This window comes from Micropterus salmoides, unplaced genomic scaffold (assembly GCF_014851395.1).
Source record: "Micropterus salmoides isolate LMB-PRFRI ecotype aquatic unplaced genomic scaffold, ASM1485139v1 Ms_hic_scaffold_1, whole genome shotgun sequence".
NCBI lineage: Eukaryota > Metazoa > Chordata > Actinopteri > Centrarchiformes > Centrarchidae > Micropterus > Micropterus salmoides.
The window spans coordinates 54,408,948-54,427,820 of NW_024040040.1; the positions used below are offsets into that span (position 1 = coordinate 54,408,948).

Genomic DNA, 18,873 nt, shown 5'->3' on the forward strand with positions numbered 1-18,873 from the left:
TACTTCCTGTCTTTTCCTTGATTGTTTGTACCGATCACCTTCACATGATTGTGATCACCTGTGCCTCATTATCCTCCCCTCTCCAGTGTGTATGTGTGTCAGTGGGGCCAAACAGTATTTAGTCAGCCACTGACTGTGCAAGTTGAGAGAGGTCTGTAATTTTCATCGTAGGTACACGTCAACTATGAGAGACAAAATGAGGGGGAAAAAATCCAGGAAATCACGTTGTAGGATTTTTAAAGAATTTATTTGTAAATTATGGTGGAAAATAAGTATTTGGTCACCCACAAACAAGCAAGATTTCTGGCTCTCACAGACCTGTAGGCTCTTCTTTAAGAAGATCTTCTGTCCTCCACTCGTTACCTGGATTAATGGCACCTGTTTGAACTCGTTATCTGTATAAAAGACACCTGTCCACAGCCTCAAACAGTCAGACTCCAAACTCAACCATGGCCAAGACCAAAGTGCTGTCGAAGGACACCAGGAAGACAATTGTAGACCTGCACCAGGCTGGGAAGAGTGAATCTACAATAGGCAAGCAGGTTGGTGTGAAGAAATCAACTGTGGGAGCAATTGTAAGAAAATGGAAGACCTACAAGACCATTGATAATCTCCATCGATCTGGGGCTCCACGCAAGATCTCATCCCGTGGGGTCAAAATGATCATGAGAACGGTGAGCAAAAATCCCAGAACTACACGGAGGGACCTGATGAATGACCTGCAGAGAGCTGGGACCAAAGTAACAAAGGCTACCATCAGTAACACACTACGCCGAGAGGGACTCAAATCCTGCAGTGCCAGGCGTGCCCTCCTGCTTAAACCAGTACATGTCCAGGCCCGTCTGAAGTTTGCCAGAGAGCAGATGAATGATCCAGAAGAGGATTGGGAGAATATCATGTGGTCAGTTGAAACCAAAATAGAACTTTTTTTGGAGGAAGAAGAATGCAGAGTTACATCCCAAGAACACCAGACCTACTGTGAAGCATGGGGGAGGAAACATCATGCTTTGGGGCTGTTTTTCTGCAAAGGGGACAGGAAAACTAATCCACGTTAAGGGAAGAATGAACGCGGCTATGTATGGTGAGATTTTAAGCCAAAACCTCCTTCCATCAGTGAGAGCCTTGAAGATGGAACGTGGCCGGGTCATCCAGCATGACGGTGATCCCAAACACACCGCTCGGGCTCCGTAAAAAGCATTTCAAGGTCCTGGAGTGGCGTAGCCAGTCTCCAGACCTCAACCCCATAGAAAATTTGTGGAGGGAGTTGAAAGTCCGTGTTGCCCAGCGACAGCCCCAAAATATCACTGCTCTAGAGGAGATCTGCAGGGAGGAATGGGCCAAAATACCAGCTACAGTGTGTGCAAACCTGCTGAAAACTTACAGGAAACATCATTGCCAACAAAGTTTGTTACAAAGAACTGAGTTGAACTTTTGTTATTGACTAAATACTTATTTTCCACCATAACTGACAAATTCTTTAAAAATCCTACAATGTGATTTCCTGGATTTTTTTATTTTTTTTCTCATTTTGTCTCTCATAGTTGAAGTGTACCTATGATGAAAATTACAGACCTCATCTTTCTAAGTAGGAGAACTTCAGAACAATCAGTGGCTGACTAAATACTTTTTGGCCCGTGTGTGTGTGTGTGTGTGTGTGTGTGTGTGTGTGTAAAGAGCGGATGTACAATACTCCACTTTTGTTGAAAATTGTACCCTACGTTACAAGCTACTCACAAAAAGTAGCTAAATAAGGTGTTTTACACCAGAAAACATCTACTAAGAATTGGCATAATAACCACACGTATGTGTGATTTAGTACACCCCCCAAAAATTGGGGTTGAATAACTTTTAAAATATCACCAAATTAATTTTAAATCGATTTTGTATAATATGGAGTTAATTTATTACACTAGTATGGACACAAATACAGCAACACCTACGCATTACTTTTATGACATCCACTTCTAAATCCATAGGCAAGATTTCCCTTAACAACCCATGAAAACACAGCCCCTACCAAATTTATTAGGACAGGGGTAGCACCTTTGTCCATATAGTGTATTTGGATTGAAATCTATCTCAAAAGAAGGAAGACTGATGGTCTCTCTGATTGGTCTGACACATCATCAACAATGCTTAAAGTCACTGAAAAGGTTTACAAGCAGTGGGAAAGTCACAGAGATGGAATTTAAATACTAAATTAGGTGATTAAGGTATCTTAGTTTTAGAATGTCTGGCTCCTGTGGACAAATAATTGAAATGATAATCAATCATTTAATATGTAAGGCTTACAATGAATGTCAGCCAGGCATTCATAGTCATTCAAATTCAAGGTCACTCTCTTCTGATAGAATTTAAACTTACTTCAATTACGTACATTAAGTGTAGTGGTGGAGTTACCTACAGCCTGTCTCAGAACCATCATAATGCCTTATTGTCTTGCTCAGATTTTGATGATTTGGTCATTCGTCCTTGCTTTTTGTGTTTCTACCATAGGTATTTAGGCTATGTAGTTAAAAGGCTTCTGTTTTATTTGCCTTAACTGTGTTTATTGTGTGTTTAATTTATTTTGTGTTACATGCCACTTATGTCAGGGATATTATAATTTAACCGAGTGGTGAGAACTTCTGTCATGCTTACCAATATTGTAAATATGCTATACAAACTGGCATACATTTCTTTTAAGCGTATTGTTGAAACCCAAAATGTGGCCATTATAGTGCAGTATACAGTACATTGAGGGTCAAAGTTAAGAGAGAAGAGAGCAAGAAACTTTCAGTTTATGAGCGTGTGGCTTCAGGAGCATGTGCACCATACACAAATGAAATCTTACTGCAGTGGCCCAGTTCTAATCAAACCTGTGGCTTATTAGCATGCATCTCCTCTCTCCTGTATTTATTTTCTCTCTTTGGCTGTACCATCATCAATAAAGGCAAAATAATAATGGATTTTTATTAGAATTGCGTGTTTGGACACTTTTACTAAACACATGTCTACATTTATTTGTACAGTTTTCTATTTGTGGTTGTAGGAAACTGTTATGAATTAGCATTCAATGCAGAGTTAAGCTGAATACAAAACCCTGGAGAAATGTAAGTGTGAGTGCTGTCTCTGAGAGGTGACCTGGAGCAGGTGAGGGGTGTGAACGTGTGTCTGATTGTCTGCAGTGAGAATCTGTGTCTGATTGTCTGCAGTGTGGGGGAGGGTTTCTTGCGGCCAACGATGATTGTTAGGCCTTTGAACTTGCACTACTTAACATTTTCAACATTTCACACTTGCACCCAATATTGTGTCTCGCCTAGTCTTGTAAACTTAGTGTCTCTTCAAACCCCAAGTAACTACAGATTATATTTAGTTTCTCTTAGAAATTATCAATTTCTTTTTTATTTATTCATGCTGGAGTGTGAGTGTCAATCCATGCTATCTAAGAGGGAACTTGTGTCATTATGTACCAGCCAACAGTGGACATTTCTGTAATGCAAAACAACAAACAAAATGCATTCCTTTACATGTACATGTACCTTTACAAAGATACATGTACATTGTAAAATTGATTGAAATCCTGTGATTGTCATAATTGGTCAATATACTGGAAAAATTGGGGGGCTGAATCCTTTCAAAGGGCTCGTAAAAGTTGTCATTAATGTGTCATCGGTAATAGTCTTTTTCTCATGGGTAATGTGGGTTGCACATTTCTTAGCAAAGGACAGCAGCTTCTCGGAGGATCAAACTTCAGGCTCTTGAAGGTTTAAGTTGGTAAAGTTTCACTTATGACTCCCCTAACTTGTGGGCAGCCCTTCATTATAATGGAGAACAAATCATGCGGAATAATTATTGATGCTGGATGTTGGAGTGTGACTGTTGCTCTATACTATCTAAGAGGGGACATGTGTCGTTATGTACCAACCAATAGTGGATTCATGTCATTAAATGCCATACAAGTGTGGACCTTTTTTTCTGTAGGCCTAATGCAAACATGAAAATACCATGGCCTTTTATCTTACAGTCTGAAGCTTAATACTAGTTAGGAAATCTACTATTGCTGAGCCTTTAAGTTTTGTTACAAAAGCATATTATCAAATCATGTGTCAACAGATGTGTGTTGTGATTATATTTTATTAAGTATTATTGTTTTTGCTTCCGTTTGTCATACATGCTATAGTTTGAATGTCAAATTATCCTTATTAGAAAAAGGATAACTCATTATCTGTTGTCTGACCTCATTATATTCATAAATGACTTTAAAATGAATGCCCTAAAGAAATCCAAATAGCCTTAACAGAGTGTAGTGGATGTGTGATTCAAAACCAGTCTAAGATTCAGTTATTAAGAGCAAATACAAAGTAACTCTTTAAAATGCATACATCACCATTCCACACAGGTCATAAAAATGACCATCCCACCCAGAAGAATATGAATTCCCCTAAGAGAAAATTAAAATAAGTGCACTAGTGTAATAAGATATTTTTTACATTTGAAATCTAGATCAAGTACTTTTTGTTGGTAATACTGTAGTGCTTGATATCAATGCATGCAGCAAAATTACTTCTGAATTAAAGTTTAAACTTTATTTATTTTCAGTTAAAGTGATTAATGTTTGGATCACGGTGAAATGTTTACACATCGCTCACATTAAAGTTAAATGATCCATTTTTGAAAGAATCTCTGCAATTTCTTTAAAAAGCAAAAAAAAAGCAAATTTGCAGTAATATTATGTTAAAAGGCAGTAAAAGTAAATTTTGTATTATATTTATTTTACTTCAAAAGGACTAGAAACACAGGTCCACACTTGGTGGTTTACTCTGACGGTGCACTGTTGGATAGGTACGCGTGTGTGTGTGTGTGTGTGTGTGTGTGTGTGTGTGTGTGTGTGTGTGTGTGTGTGTGTGTGTATATACATACATACTGCAGGTAAAAGTATTGAACACATTACCATTTTCCTCAGTAAACATACTTCTAAAGGTGCTACTGATTTCACCAGATGTTGGTAACAACCCAGGTAATCCATACATAAAAACAAATCAGTTCAGAAATGAAGTTATCTGTTAGAATGTGAAATGACACAGGAAAAAATTATTTACCACATGAAGAAAGGTAGCTGCAAAAAGGCATGGACAGCCAAGACACCAGCTGAAATCTATCAGTAATTAGAAAACAGTCCTGTCCCATGTCAGTGCAAATTAACATCAGCTGGTTCAGGCCCAACTGATGGCCTATAAAAAAGGTGTCATTACAAGGTGTCACACAAGGAACATCTCATGATGGGCAGATGCAAAGAGCACTCTCAAGACCGTTGCAACCTCATTGTTGCTAAACATACTGATGGCATTGGTTACAGAAGGATTTCTAAACTTATAATCCGGAAGTGGAAAGAAGCTACAAAACGAGGTTTAACTCAGCGTGATGCTGACGTTCCTTTTGGTGAAGCTGAAGCTGTTTGGTGGGTAAAAAACACACTTTGCAACGCTTGTGCACCGGAGGAAAGGGGGCACCGGAGCTCCACCCCTTCATAACCGATCTGCAGGAAGGTGCCTCCCTCTGAGTAGTGACGTCACTGATCGGAGGGGGACACACAGACAGACGGGATGACCCAGGTACTAATCTGGATTCCCCTGTTTGAAAAGAGAGTAAACCAAATGCATTCCAGCTGTGTTTAAACATTTATTTAGGCTACACAAACACTCGTTGTTTAAAAAACTGAACTTTTCCTTTAAGCCACATCAGAGAACTTTGGACTGACAGCTGTGAGATGAAGCTTTACCTCGTCCAGAGGGATGTTGTTCGGCAGGAGAAGCACATTTAGGATTTTCGTGTCTGTTTCTGTGTTTGGTGGTCTGAGGAACAGCAGAACTTGGCTACAAACTGGTGTCCACAACCTCTTAACGATATCCCAGACTAGGCCGAAGGCAGAGAGGTGAGGGACTTTGACAACCACATGAGTGTCTGTAATCTCCAGCGGGTCGAGGATGCTCATTCCATCATCAGTGATGTGGACGACAGACAGCAGACCATCAGGCAGCAGAGCTGTGAAAACACAGTGTTAAACTTTGGTTTACTGATAACAACCTCAGTACAATGTTTGTTCTATTGTATTTCCAGGAAGACTAGTCAACTGTTGCCCAGGTTGAGCAATTTATCGACACAACTTTGCCCTTGTTCCTGACAATAAATGGAAATGCAAAATAAGTAAAAAGAAATAAAACTAAAGGAAAAACTATGATCCCCAGATGATAACTGATGGTGATTTTGGGGACCTCAGGAAATTTCCTCTGGCAGCATCCCTTTTGATTTTATTCTAGCGCCCCCCTCAGGACAAACTCCCCCTGTTTAGCTGCACAGCTGTTCAGACTGTTAGAACAGGTAAACCATCAGGATGTTGTTTCATCGTCGCTCTGACAAAACTCTCCACTCACAAAGCACAATAATGTCCTCACCGGCCTTTGTTTCACAGTGTGGCAGGTGGAGCTGACAGACAGCGTTCTCAGGACATTTGATACTGAACAGCAGCCCTGCAGCCGTCTTGCCAGCTGATTGGAGGAGGCTATCATCCCATTGGACAGTCCGGTACAGCAGCTCCGCCTCCTGAGCCACAACAAACACCAGTCCAGTCAAAGCACACTGGAACACACCTGGACCAGGACACCTGAACCTGCAGGACATACAACAAGCTCTCAGCCTGCAGGGACCATAGACAAAGAACTAATATTGTTAGAATGTAGTTTCTGTGTCATGTCTTTCCTGTTAAAGTCCGTTTTTGGTTCTGTGTTTCTCTGTGTAGTCTTGTTTAGTTAGTTCTTAGTCCTGTGCTTTAGTTCATGTCTAAGTGTTTTCCTGATATGTGTACTTCTGTGTTTTATCATTATGGTCTGTGTCCTAGTCCTTTGTCTTATATTTCCATGTTTTAGAGTAGTCTTGTCTCCTGTTTGCTCCTGCCCGTGCCCTGATTTTGGCTGACTTTGTGACATGTTTTGGTGTTTTACTTTGGTAGATCTGTCCTTGTGTGTTCCTGTGAAACTTTGCTTTCTGTTTAATTTTGGTAACCCTCTGTACCTGGTGTCCTTGTCTAGCTTTGTTTGATTACCTGATGTATCCTAGCTGTGCTTGCCTCCCTGCTCGTTTACCAGTATGTGTATTCTTACCGCCTGGCTCAAGGCCGGCAACAAAAAGGGAGGCCTCACACAGATAAGAACAAAAGTGGTTTATTTTAACTCAAACTAACAAACAACTTAACTAAGTTGATGCCGTGGGTAGATATGAGTAACATCAGTCATGTCAGAAGTGTGTGGATGAGTGAGGATGAAGTGTAACGCATGTTGGTGGGTGCAGCAAATTAAACAAAGGAACAAAGGCTGGGTTGAAGCAGCAGGCCAGCAGAGAGAGTGATTTCTAGAAAGACAGCCTTTTTATGCCCTCTAGGAAGCCCAACCCAGATGGGCAGGTAGATGTACTGGACCCTCCCAGCTCTACCTACAAGCCACACCCAGTATCTGCAAAACAAAGAAGACCTACAGGCAGGCAGACTGGGGAAGTCGTCACAGTATATATTGTCCTCAGTTGCCTTCAGTCTTTGTCACGTCCTTGCGTCTAGTGTTCTTGCCTGTTCCTTTGTTTCATGGATCTCTTCCTTGCATTTGGATTGTTTTCCCTGCCCTGTTCTGGATTTTACTCTGCCTGTTCGGAGATGCCTTTGTTTGGACCTTTTGCCTGCTGTGCTCATGAGTAAGCCTGTTTTTGCTGAATAAATCTTTTGTTTGAACTGCATCCTCCTCTCGCCTTGCCATTGTCTGCATTTGGTTCCTCACCTCAGTCCGCAAATACGACCAGTTTACACATTTCAGCCAATCTAGAAAAGACCCAAACGAGGACATCTGGACTCTTTTAGAAGCTAATGATCCACATATATACATGTTTATAACAAGTAAATGGATCATAGCTTTTAATAAGGACAAATGTAATAATATAATGTTTATTTGTAGAGCACTTTTCAAAAACAAGTTACAAAGTGCTTTAACAAGTGTAAAGACAATTATTCATAAACAATACAAGATAAAAGCAAGAAAACATTGAAAAGAGTAAAATACATGTTTAAGATGAATATAAAATAAGTAAAATAGAATAAAATAAAAAGGATAAAATAAAGTCAAATAAGATCGGGAAAAGCTCTCCTATAAAAGTATGTTTTAAGAAGGGACTTAAAGGAGTTCACTGACTCAGCCGACCTGATTTCCTCGGGCAGGCTGTTCCAGAGCCTCGGGGCCCTGACAGCAAACGCTCTGTCCCCTTTAGTTTTCAGTCGAGACTCTGGAACAGACAACAGACCTCTGCCCGAGCATCTCAAGGTACGTGCTGGTGCGTATGGGACTAAGTCGATCAATAGATTTTTGGGTTAAACAGGTGAAAAGGCTGTTGCAATAATCCAGGCGTGATGAGATGAAGGCGTGTAAAATGGTCTCGGTGTCCTTAAAAGTTAACATAGATCGAATTTTTGCTATATTTCTAAGTTGATAAAAACATGATTGAACAAGCTTTGTGGTGTGCTGCTCGAAATTTAAATTACTATCAAACCAAACACCAAGGTTCTTTGCCACAGGCTTGATGTGATTTACTAGGGAACCAGCAGATGGCAGTATTTGATTTGCCATCTGCTGGGACCCGATGACCAGGATTTCTGTTTTGTCTGAGTTCAGCTGGAGGAAATTATTTCACATCCATTTTTTAACTTCACAAAGGCAGTTGTTAATTGAACTCAGAATCAAGAAATACCATGTTTATGGATAATATGTCCAAGGGGAAGCAGATACTGTCACACTCTGCCTGTCTGCCATGCCGTGTTTTGCACTTTTGTGTTTAGTTAGCTTTATTTTTGTCTGATGGGATTTGGGGGTCTGTCTTGTCTGTCGTCTAGTGTTCGGTAACCCTTGTCATGTCTGTTACCCCAGTGATCCCTCTGCATTTCTGTCTGTTTTCCCCTGCTCTCTCTCTCCCTACCTGTGCCTCGTTAGCCTCATGTCTTTCACCTGTGTTGCTCCCGCCCTGCTCGTTAGTCCCTGTGTGTGTATATATACCTGGTGTTTCTGTATTGTCTTTGTCGGGTCATTGTTTATTGTCACCCAGTGTTGCAGTTTGTTCTCGTGTCTTCAGCCTTACTCGCCGTGTCTCCCTGTTACCCTGCTCATTTTTGGATTTTGGTTTTTGGTTTTCTGTTCGACAACCTTTGTTTTTGGACTCTGTCATCAGCCACTCAGTTTGTAAGTGTGCTCACCTTTTGTTTAATTAAAACCACCGAACTATACCTGCACTATTTGGGTCCTACTACCTGCCTCCACACAACAAACCGTGACAGATACAAGGAAAACAAAATGGGTCATAAGACCGACCCCTGAGGCACACCATATTTAACTAGACAGAACGAAGAGACATAGTTGTTTACAGACACGCAAAACTTCCTGTTTGACAGGTAGGATGAAAACCATTCTAGGGCAGTACCAGTGATCCCCACCCAGTGCCTCAGTCTGTCTAACATGATGTTGTGATCAATGGTGTCAAAAGCAGCGCTAAGGTCCAGGAGTACCAGGACTGAGCACATGCCTTCATCAGCAGACATTAAAAGGTCATTGGTGACTTTAAGCAGGGCAGTCTCAGTGCTGTGGTACTTCCTGAAACCAGACTGAAACTTTTCAAATAATATTTTATTTTCCAGTACAGTGAGTAGCTGTTTGGGCACAATTCTTTCTAGAATAAAAGGCAGTTTTGAAATTGGTCTAAAATTATGTGGGAGGGAGGGATCTAAACCAGGTTTCTTTAAAAGTGGGTTCACGCAAGCCGTTTTAAAATAATCAGGGACACAACCAGTAGATAGGGAGCTGTTGAAAACAGAGATCAAATGGGGCCCAACAGAATCTATTACTTTCAGTAAAAACTTTGTAGGTATTACATCAAGTGGGCTGGAGGACACTCTCATTTGTGATACTGTTTTTAAAAGCTCAGACAAGTCGATTGGGATAAAACTGGTTAAAACTCTCTTGTTGCTGGTGAGGAACCTCTGAGTAAGAGGCCGCGGGGGTAATAGAGGCTCTGATTGACACCACCTTATTGGTAAAATAAGATAAAAACAATTCACAGTCATCATTACTTCCGGCTGAGGCACAAGGAGGGGTTGGGTTTACCAGCTGATCCAGTCTTAAACAGACTTAAACAGAAATGTAAGATGCAATGCCACTTCTGCCTGACACAGTAACTCACAGTTCCTCTTCTGCATTCCTCTGACAGAGACCACTGAACCCTGGGTGACAATAGTATATGACAATATTGTTCCTACTTTTATTTGCGGTTATCTAGACAAATTAAAGTAAAAACCAAAACAAAGTCTCTTAGGATTTGGGCAGCACGTGTTGCCAGAACAGCTTTGAAGCCTGTTGGCATCCACTTGTGGAGAAAATAATGAGCGATGAGTCTTGGGCCATATTCATGACTTTTCTCTCTATTTATCTCTGTAGACCAGTGATGATGGTTTTGCACCACTGAACTCTCAAATGTGCTTCTTTTCTTCTCTCTTTTAAACTGCAACAATGCTTTTACATCAGTTCATGAGTTTATGATGCATATTTTGTTGCCTTTTAAGGCTTATTTATTCAGGCTGCATATTTTAGGTGGTTACTCCTCATATGCACTACAGTTCATTATAGCATCATATTTTGGTAGGTTTTATTATTATTCATATTAGTTACAGCGGTGACCAGATTGGGGCTGAAAGACATCCAGCTTTTGTCCTGGGAAATGAATGAAATAAAACTAGAGGAAGATACTGCTGAAATAAAAGTGCTGTGCTGCATTCTTTAAAAAGTTGGAGACCAAACTGAATTGTTGGAAGTGTGTGAGTATTAAAATGAAGAGTAAGCACTGAAAGGGGTAGTGATGGCACAATGGATAAGATGCCTGCCTTTGGTGTGAGAGACCAGAGGCGTGTGACCTCTGACATAAATAGCAATTGTAAGTCGCTTTAGATAAAAGCGTCAGCTAAATGAATAAATGTAATGAAAGGAGTTGACATGACAGCTGATCTTAAATGCTGTATGCTTGAAAAATAACAAATTTATCAGTAAATTAAACAGTGTTTCAAGTAGTTGTGAACGGAAAAGCTGTCCAGCACAGAGAGGCAGATATCATTTAAATATTAAGATAACAGAGAGTAAATAAAGAGAGAAGAGTTCAAACCTCGCCTACTTTCAGCTGACCAATCCCTGAGTGAGGTGGGTCATGTGGGATTGTCTTTCAGAAAGTTAAAGAGATTGTCCTACAGAGCCTCCAGGGTTTTCTGAAGCTGTTCCACCATCAGAAGAGTAGTTCTGCTGAAGTATGCTGGTGCCTTCTGAGCTAAACTCTACTGAAAAGGTCCAACTTTCAGTTGAAGTGCTGAGAGGAGGTGAAGCGTAGGTTAAAGTCACTGAATGGAGCATTCTGCATGTTGTGACTTGGTTACCTGTATGAAGTCTTTCCAGACTCAGTCAGCAGTTCAGGTGTGAAACTTAACTTCTCCTGAAATAAAAAAGGCACAAAATTAATTACAGAACAAGTTGAGATGGGAGCAGAAACTGGCCGCCCAACTCTCACAGACAGGATCCTCCTTGCTTCACTTTTACTACGTGCACTCTTTACTATTTATTCTTTTGTTTATTTAACCGGGACAGTGGACAGTCACTGATTCTCCCAGAGTTAGCTAGGTAGCTATAGAACCCAACAGAACAGAACTAAAAGCACTTTCCATTTAAAACATTGCATCATACAAAAAAAGAAATGTTCAGTAGTTTTTGATTAATGGTCACATGACTGGTTAGGTTTCAGCCATCAGTTGTGATTTTAAACTAGAGAGTAGAGCAGTGCCTGATGGGTATTGTGCTGCAGCTCTAATGGAGAAAGCTGACCATCCAAATCCAGCAGACCTGTGCTGTACTACACAGTTACCTACACCATTGATCACAACATCATGTTAGACAGACTGAGGCACTGGGTGGGGATCTCTGTACTGCCCTAGAATGGTTTTCATCCTACCTGTCAAATAGGAAGTTTTGCATGTCTGTAAACAACTATGTCTCTTTGTTCTGTCCAGTTAAATATGGTGTACCTCAGGGGTCGGTCTCAGGACACATTTTGTTTTCCTTGTATCTGCTTCCCCTTGGACATATTATCCATAAACATGGTATTTCTTTTCATATTTATGCTGATGACACACAAATGTACCTCCGTTTAATTTGGCAAGATAGTCTTAAAACTTATAGGAAGGCCCTCCGTAATGCCCTAGCAGCGTACTACTCGTCATTAATAGAGGAAAATAGGAACAACCCCAGGTTTCTTTTCAGCACTGTAGCCAGGCTGACAGAGAGTCACAGCTCTATTACTAGCCAAGTATTCCCATAGCTCTCAGTAGTTACGATTTCATGAGCTTCTTTAATGATAAAATTCACCAAGACCTGCCCTCAACTGGCACCGACTTATCTCTAAACTCAGGAACCTTAGAAACAGCTGTAGAACCAGATATATGTTTAGACTGTTTTGCTTCCCTCAATCTTTACCAACTAACTTCAATAATTTCTTCATCTAAACCATCAACCTGCCTCTTAGACCCCATCCTGACTAGGTTGCTTAAAGATGTTTTACCCTTAGTCAGCACTTCTATACTAGATATGATCAATTTATCTTTATCTACAGGCTATGTACCACAGTACTTTAAAGTAGCTGTAATTAAACCTCTTCTGAAAAAGCCCAAACTTGATCCGGATGTTTTAGCCAACTATAGACCTATATCTAACCTTCCATTTCTCTCTAAGGTTCTGGAGAAAGCAGTTGCTAAACAGCTGTGTGACTTTCTACAGAGCAATAGTTTATTTGAGGTTTTTCAGTCTGGATTTAGAGCTCATCATAGCACAGAGACAGCACTGGTGAAAATTACGACCTCCTTATTGCATCAGACAAAGGACTTGTCTCTGTACTGGTTTTATTAGATCTTAGTGCTGCATATGATACCATTGACCATCAGATCCTATTGCAGAGACTGGAACATTTCATTGGCATTAAAGGAACCACTCTAAACTGGTTTAAGTCCTATTTATCAGATCGATTTCAGATTCGTTTGTACATGTTAACGATGAATCCTCCATGCGGCCAAAGTTAGTCATGGAATTCCTCAAGGATCTGTCCTCGGACCAATCCTCTTCACTTTATATATGCTTCCTTTAGGCAATATTATCAGGAAATATTCCATAAGCTTTCATTGTTATGCAGATGATACTCAGTTATATCTATCGATCAAGCCAGATGAAACTCACCAGTTAACTAAACTTCAAATATGCCTTCAGGATGTTAAAACCTGGATGACCTGTAATTTTCTAATGTTAAACTCAGATAAAACTGAAGTTATTGCTCTGGGGCCTAAGCACCTCCGTGACGCATTATCTAAAGATATAGTTTCCCTTGATGGCATCGCCCTGGCCTCCAGCACCACTGTGAGGAATCTTGGAGTTATCTTTGATCAGGACATGTCGTTTAAGTCTCACATTAAGCAAATTTCAAGGACCGTCTTTTTTCACCTACGTAATATTGCGAAAATCAGGAACATCCTGTCTAAAAATGATGCAGAAAAACTAGTCCATGCATCTGTTAATTCTAGGCTGGATTACTGCAATTCTTTATTATCAGGCTGCTCGAAAAAGTCCATTAAGACTCTTCAGCTGATCCAGAATGCTGCAGCACGTGTGTTCTGACAGGAACCAGGAAAAGAGATCATATTTCTCCTGTCTTAGCTTCTCTGCATTGGCTTCCAGTAAAATCCAGAATAGAATTTTAAATCATTCATTCTTCTTACCTACAAAGCTCTTAATGGTCAGGCACCATCTTGTCTGAAAGAGCTCATAGTACCTTACTACCCCACCAGAGCACTGCGCTCCCAGAATGCAGGGTTACTTGTGGTTCCTAGAGTCTCCAAAAGTAGACTAGGAGCCAGAGCATTCAGCTATCAAGCTCCTCTCCTGTGGAACCAGGTTCCAGTTTGGGTTCAGGAGGCAGACACCATCTCCACATTTAAGAGTAGGCTTAAGACTTTCCTCTTTGATAAAGCTTATAGTTAGGGCTGGCTCAGGTGAGCCCTGAACCATCCCTTAGTTATGCTGCTATAGGCCTAGACTGCCGGGGGATTTCCCATGATGCACTGAGCTCCTCTCTCCTCTACTTTCTCTCTCTCTCTGTATGCAACCTCATCCCATTATTGCATGTTACTAACACAACTTCTCCCCTTTCCGGTAGTCTTGTGCTTTCTCGTCTCTCTCCTCTCTCCTATCACTTCCTGCAGGTTTTCTGGCTCTGGAGCTGTGGAGTCTGGATCTGTGGTTGCGGGTCATCTGCTGCCCCCGTGTTCCTGCTCGACACCCTCTGCTGCAACGACTATTGTTACTAGTCCTATTGTTATTATTGTTATTATAATCATTAACACTACTATAAATATCTATACCTTTTTCATTTAGTCTATAGCAACATCACCTTTACTGTCTGTACCTCTGTGTGGATATTGTGTAGGCTGCCTCCCTCCCCTCTCTCTCTCCCTTCCATCCCTCTATTTTTCTCTCTGTTCCTCTCTTGCCCTCTCTCTGTCTCTCTCTCTCTCTCTCTCGCCCTCTCTCTCTCTCTCTCCTTCACCCCCAACCGGTCGAGGCAGATGGCCGCCCACCCTGAGCCATGGTTCTGCTCGAGGTTTCTGCCTCTTAAAAGGAAGTTTTTCTTTGCCTCTGTCGCCTAGTGCTTGGTCTTGGTGGGAACTGTTGGGCTTCTGTAAATAACATCACAGAGTACGGTCTAGACCTGCTCTTTTATGAAAAGCGCTGTGAGATAACTGTTGTTGTGATTTGGCGCTATATAAATAAAACTGAATTGAATTGAATATTAAGACAGTTACAAAGTCAGCATACTATCACCTGAAGAATATATCAAGGATTAAAGGACTTATGTCTCAGCAGGACCTGGAAAAGCTTATCCATGCATTTATCTTCAGTCGACTCGAATACTGTAACAGTGTCCTTACAGGCTCCCTAAGAAATCCATCAGACAGCTGCAGCTGATTCAGAACGCTGCTGCTCGAGTCCTCACTAAGACCAAAAAGGTGGATCACATCACTCCAATTCTGAGGTCTTTACATTGGCTTCCTGTATGTCAAAGAATTGATTTCAAAATCCTGCTGTTAGTCTATAAAGCACTAAATGGTTTAGGGCCAAAATACATTTCTGATTTTCTGCTTCGTTATGAACCATCCAGACCTCTCAGATCGTCTGGGGCAGGTCTGCTTTCTGTCCCCAGAGTCAAAACTAAACAAGGAGAAGCAGCGTTCAGTTATTATGCTTCGTATATCTGGAACAAACTCCCAGATAACTGCAGGTCTGCTGAAACAGTCAGTTCTTTTAAATCACTTTGGGGGTGGGGGGGCTTACATCTACAGCTTGTTTCAGACAGAGGCTGAAATGAAGGCCTACATGAAGATTTTTCAAAGCTGCCATACAGGAGTCACAGAACTACTAAATAGGACTGGAAAAGCAGTATAATAGGTCTCCTTTAATCCCTAGTTGCTCCAGAGGCGTGTGACCTCTGACATATATAGCAATTGTAAGTTGTAAGTTGGATAAAAGCATCAGCTAAATGTAAAAATGTTAAGGTTAAAAACTGACCTTTATATTCAGAGCCTCTCCACACAGAAGCTGCTGCTGCTTCAACCTCTCTGGATCATCAGGACACAGCTGGTTCTCTCTGTCATCCTCAGACACAGCGAGCTTTGTGTTTGATGTGGATGGATCTGGTGGTGATCAGAGCCATCAGATGGGGAGAAGAAGAAGCAGATGTCAAACTCACTTTTGGACGTCCTGGTGACCCAACATTCAAAATCACAGCAACCAGTTCACGGCTGGCCAGGGCCCTTTGGAGCAGGTCTTTACCCCGTGTTTCCTGTTTTTATCTACTGGAAAACTCTCCAGCCTCTCATGTCACAATGTAGAAGACTAAGCACAGTCATGTTTAAAAGTCCAAAGATACCAAGTTAAGCCTTGTCCATGCAATCAAATGTACACAGGTATAACAAGTGCAGTGAGGCAACACAGCAACAACACATCATCTTTCCCAACATGCAGAGCAGAACAAAGCCAAAGACCTGCTGTGGTTACTGGGATTAACCAGAGCCATGAAGTACAGCAGCCAATCTTCAGTTTACATTTCTTTAAGTTGTTCCAGTGGACTATTACTCACGTCGTTCATGTCTGTCAGGTGTAGCCCTGATTACTCTGTCATCCAGCCTGCAGGAATAAACACAAATACAGCAAATACATAAGAGTCTGCAGCCTTGCGAGCAGCTCTGTGAGGCTGAACTCAATGTTAACATGTTGATGTTTACCAGGTGTTAGTTTAGTGTGTTTGACACCCAAAAAACACACTAAACCAAACCCCTCTTAATAAACATGAACATTAAATCTAATAACAATAAAAACTCTGTGTGAGCGTCTCAGTGTCAGATTGCCTCCTCTCACACCTCCAAATTTTAGCAAAGCCCTCACTGTACCTAGAAATGCTGGAGCTTTGATTGGATGCTGTCAAATGTACCAGCTGTGAGACCAACAAATGGAAGCAGCATGGACCGACTTTAACTCACTACTGACCTCAGAGTCTCCAGTCTGCAGTGTAGACTCTTAACAAGATCAGACAGCAGCTTCACTCCTGAATCCTGCAGCTTGTTCTTGTAGCTCAGCTTCAGCTCTCTCAGATGGGAGGGGTTGGACTTCAGAGCTGAGGCCAGAGAAGCACAGCTGATCTCTGACAACCTGCAGCTCCTCAAGCTGAATAAAGAATAAATGATGGAGATAAAAATCCTTTTCTAATCCAATCAGTTGTGTTCAGGTTTTAAATGTGGAGCTCAACATTACTATGTCCTAATCAATGAGCTTTTCCCTAAAATGAGTAGAGGGACTTTGTCATTGTTTTATTGTGGATCATCATAATGTCAGCCTTCTACAGACATCATCTGGTGTGACCATACATTGATTTATTTGTGGCCTGCAACAGTCTCAACATTGACCGCCACATCGATTTTTTCTATGGTTTACTGCACATTAAGTCATTCAGGCCCTCTATGCCCTACTAACGGACATGGGAGCAAAAAATATATACTCTGGGAGAGGAAGAGCATTCTGGCAAGGGAACATTTCATCTCTGCATTCTCAGATTCAGTCCACCGAGCAGCTGTGAAGAGCGCCAGCTTGATCCTCCCTGCACTCTTGAAACTGATCAACACTCGCTCACTCTCACAGTCTACACTCGCTGGTCAGGTTGTCTTGGAGCCTTTGGAGGTGGGGATGGAGCAGACCAGTGTTTCCCGACCCCCTGCTGCTCTCACCTTGTCCTGCATGTTTTAGATCTCTGCCTGCTCCAACACAGCTGGTTTAAATGATCAACTTGTTATGAACTCCTGCTTGAGAACAAGCTGATCATTTAAACCTGCAGTGTGGAACTTTTGTCTCCCCCTTCTGACAGTGACAGTAATTACACCACAGGAATACTCCAGGAGAGGTTTGGGGGGACGATGGAACAGACAGTGTTGTCCCTTCCTCTATTCCCCCACTCACATCACGTCATTGAAACGTCACCACAACATTCATAACACAGATTAATAAAATGAAATAAAAAAAACTCTTAGTGTCGCTTTGGTAGCGAGTAGATGCGTCAGTTCTTTTAAGAAATCCAGCGGAGTTTTCTCTCAGGCTTGAAATGTGATCTTGTGTATAACAGTTTCCTTAGGGATCCAAAATTGTGTTGGTAACACAAAGAAAAAATAATAGAGGTAGAAAGAAGAAGAAAACAAAGTAGCTCGTCCAGCGAGTAAAGTCTGTATTCAGGAACAAAGAAAGTTCAGCGCTGTAAGAGAATACCTTCTTACAGTCCTGTGAAGAACTGGGAATAGCGGTGTTATTAATAGAGGTGTTCGGTTTGACAAAATGGCTGTATTTCCTGCAATTTCTCCGTGCCCTGAAAGCTTCAGCAAATACAAACCTTTGGTTTGGTTTTAAAAGTTTGAGTTAACAGGTAGGTGTGAATTAACTGATTAGGGGCTGTCTGGGCTTTCCTTTGTTCTCTGACGCCCTTTGTGTAGAGAAGTCGCATGGCCAGACTCCTCAGTGACCTGCATGCCCGTTTTTGTTGTCACGGATGTGAGGCCCAACAACTTTAACAAGTAAACTTCCTCATTTCAAGAAAAATTAAAACATGAAGAAATTTAACTTTATGAATGTGAGTTACATATGAACATAAATTAGGTTATTCTATAATAGTAACAGAAACCCCATTTACACCTGATATTAAAATGCATCATGTTCGAGATGTGATCACATCTGCCTGACAGATATTTTGGGGGGCTCAAGTTAAAAAAAAGGCACTCCTCAGAATTATTTAAAACTTTTTTTTTTTTACAAAAGAAACTTAAATATATTAACACACCTCTGACTTCCTTAACAATTTATTTTTATTCCCTCACACTCACGCAATTGTTTCATTCTCATCAGATTTCTACAAAATAATCTGTTCACACTTCATCTTTAGTTTTCACCAGGTTTATCACAAGAATAGCAACAGCAAAGTAAACTGTGCCACAATGTGCATGTTTTCTATACTATTCGTTTCAAGACTGTTTTCTATAGAATAAGACTGTACCAAGGCGAGGGACATTAAAATTAATTATTTAAATGCTTGTAGTGACTATGCCCTATATTTAGCCGCTACTGGTTGCTAATTGATCTATTGTTTCTAACGTGTGCCCCGAAAAACAATGTCCAGTCTTTTCTAATAGTTACTTACAAT

The 18,873-nt window shown here is 41.1% G+C and overlaps 1 protein-coding gene across 1 annotated transcript in view; it reads right to left on the bottom strand.

Moving 5' to 3' along the window:
* LOC119886618 overlaps window positions 1-18,873 on the bottom strand; it is a 36,450-nt gene that overhangs the window by 6,091 nt on the left and 11,486 nt on the right. Inside the window, exons 6-11 of the mRNA XM_038697513.1 lie at window positions 16,683-16,779; window positions 16,276-16,322; window positions 15,705-15,829; window positions 11,480-11,535; window positions 6,435-6,649; window positions 5,762-6,024 (exon numbers count right to left, since the gene is read on the bottom strand). Coding sequence (XP_038553441.1) covers window positions 5,762-6,024; window positions 6,435-6,649; window positions 11,480-11,535; window positions 15,705-15,829; window positions 16,276-16,322; window positions 16,683-16,779 — 803 coding nt within the window. The remainder of the gene's footprint in view (window positions 1-5,761; window positions 6,025-6,434; window positions 6,650-11,479; window positions 11,536-15,704; window positions 15,830-16,275; window positions 16,323-16,682; window positions 16,780-18,873) is intronic.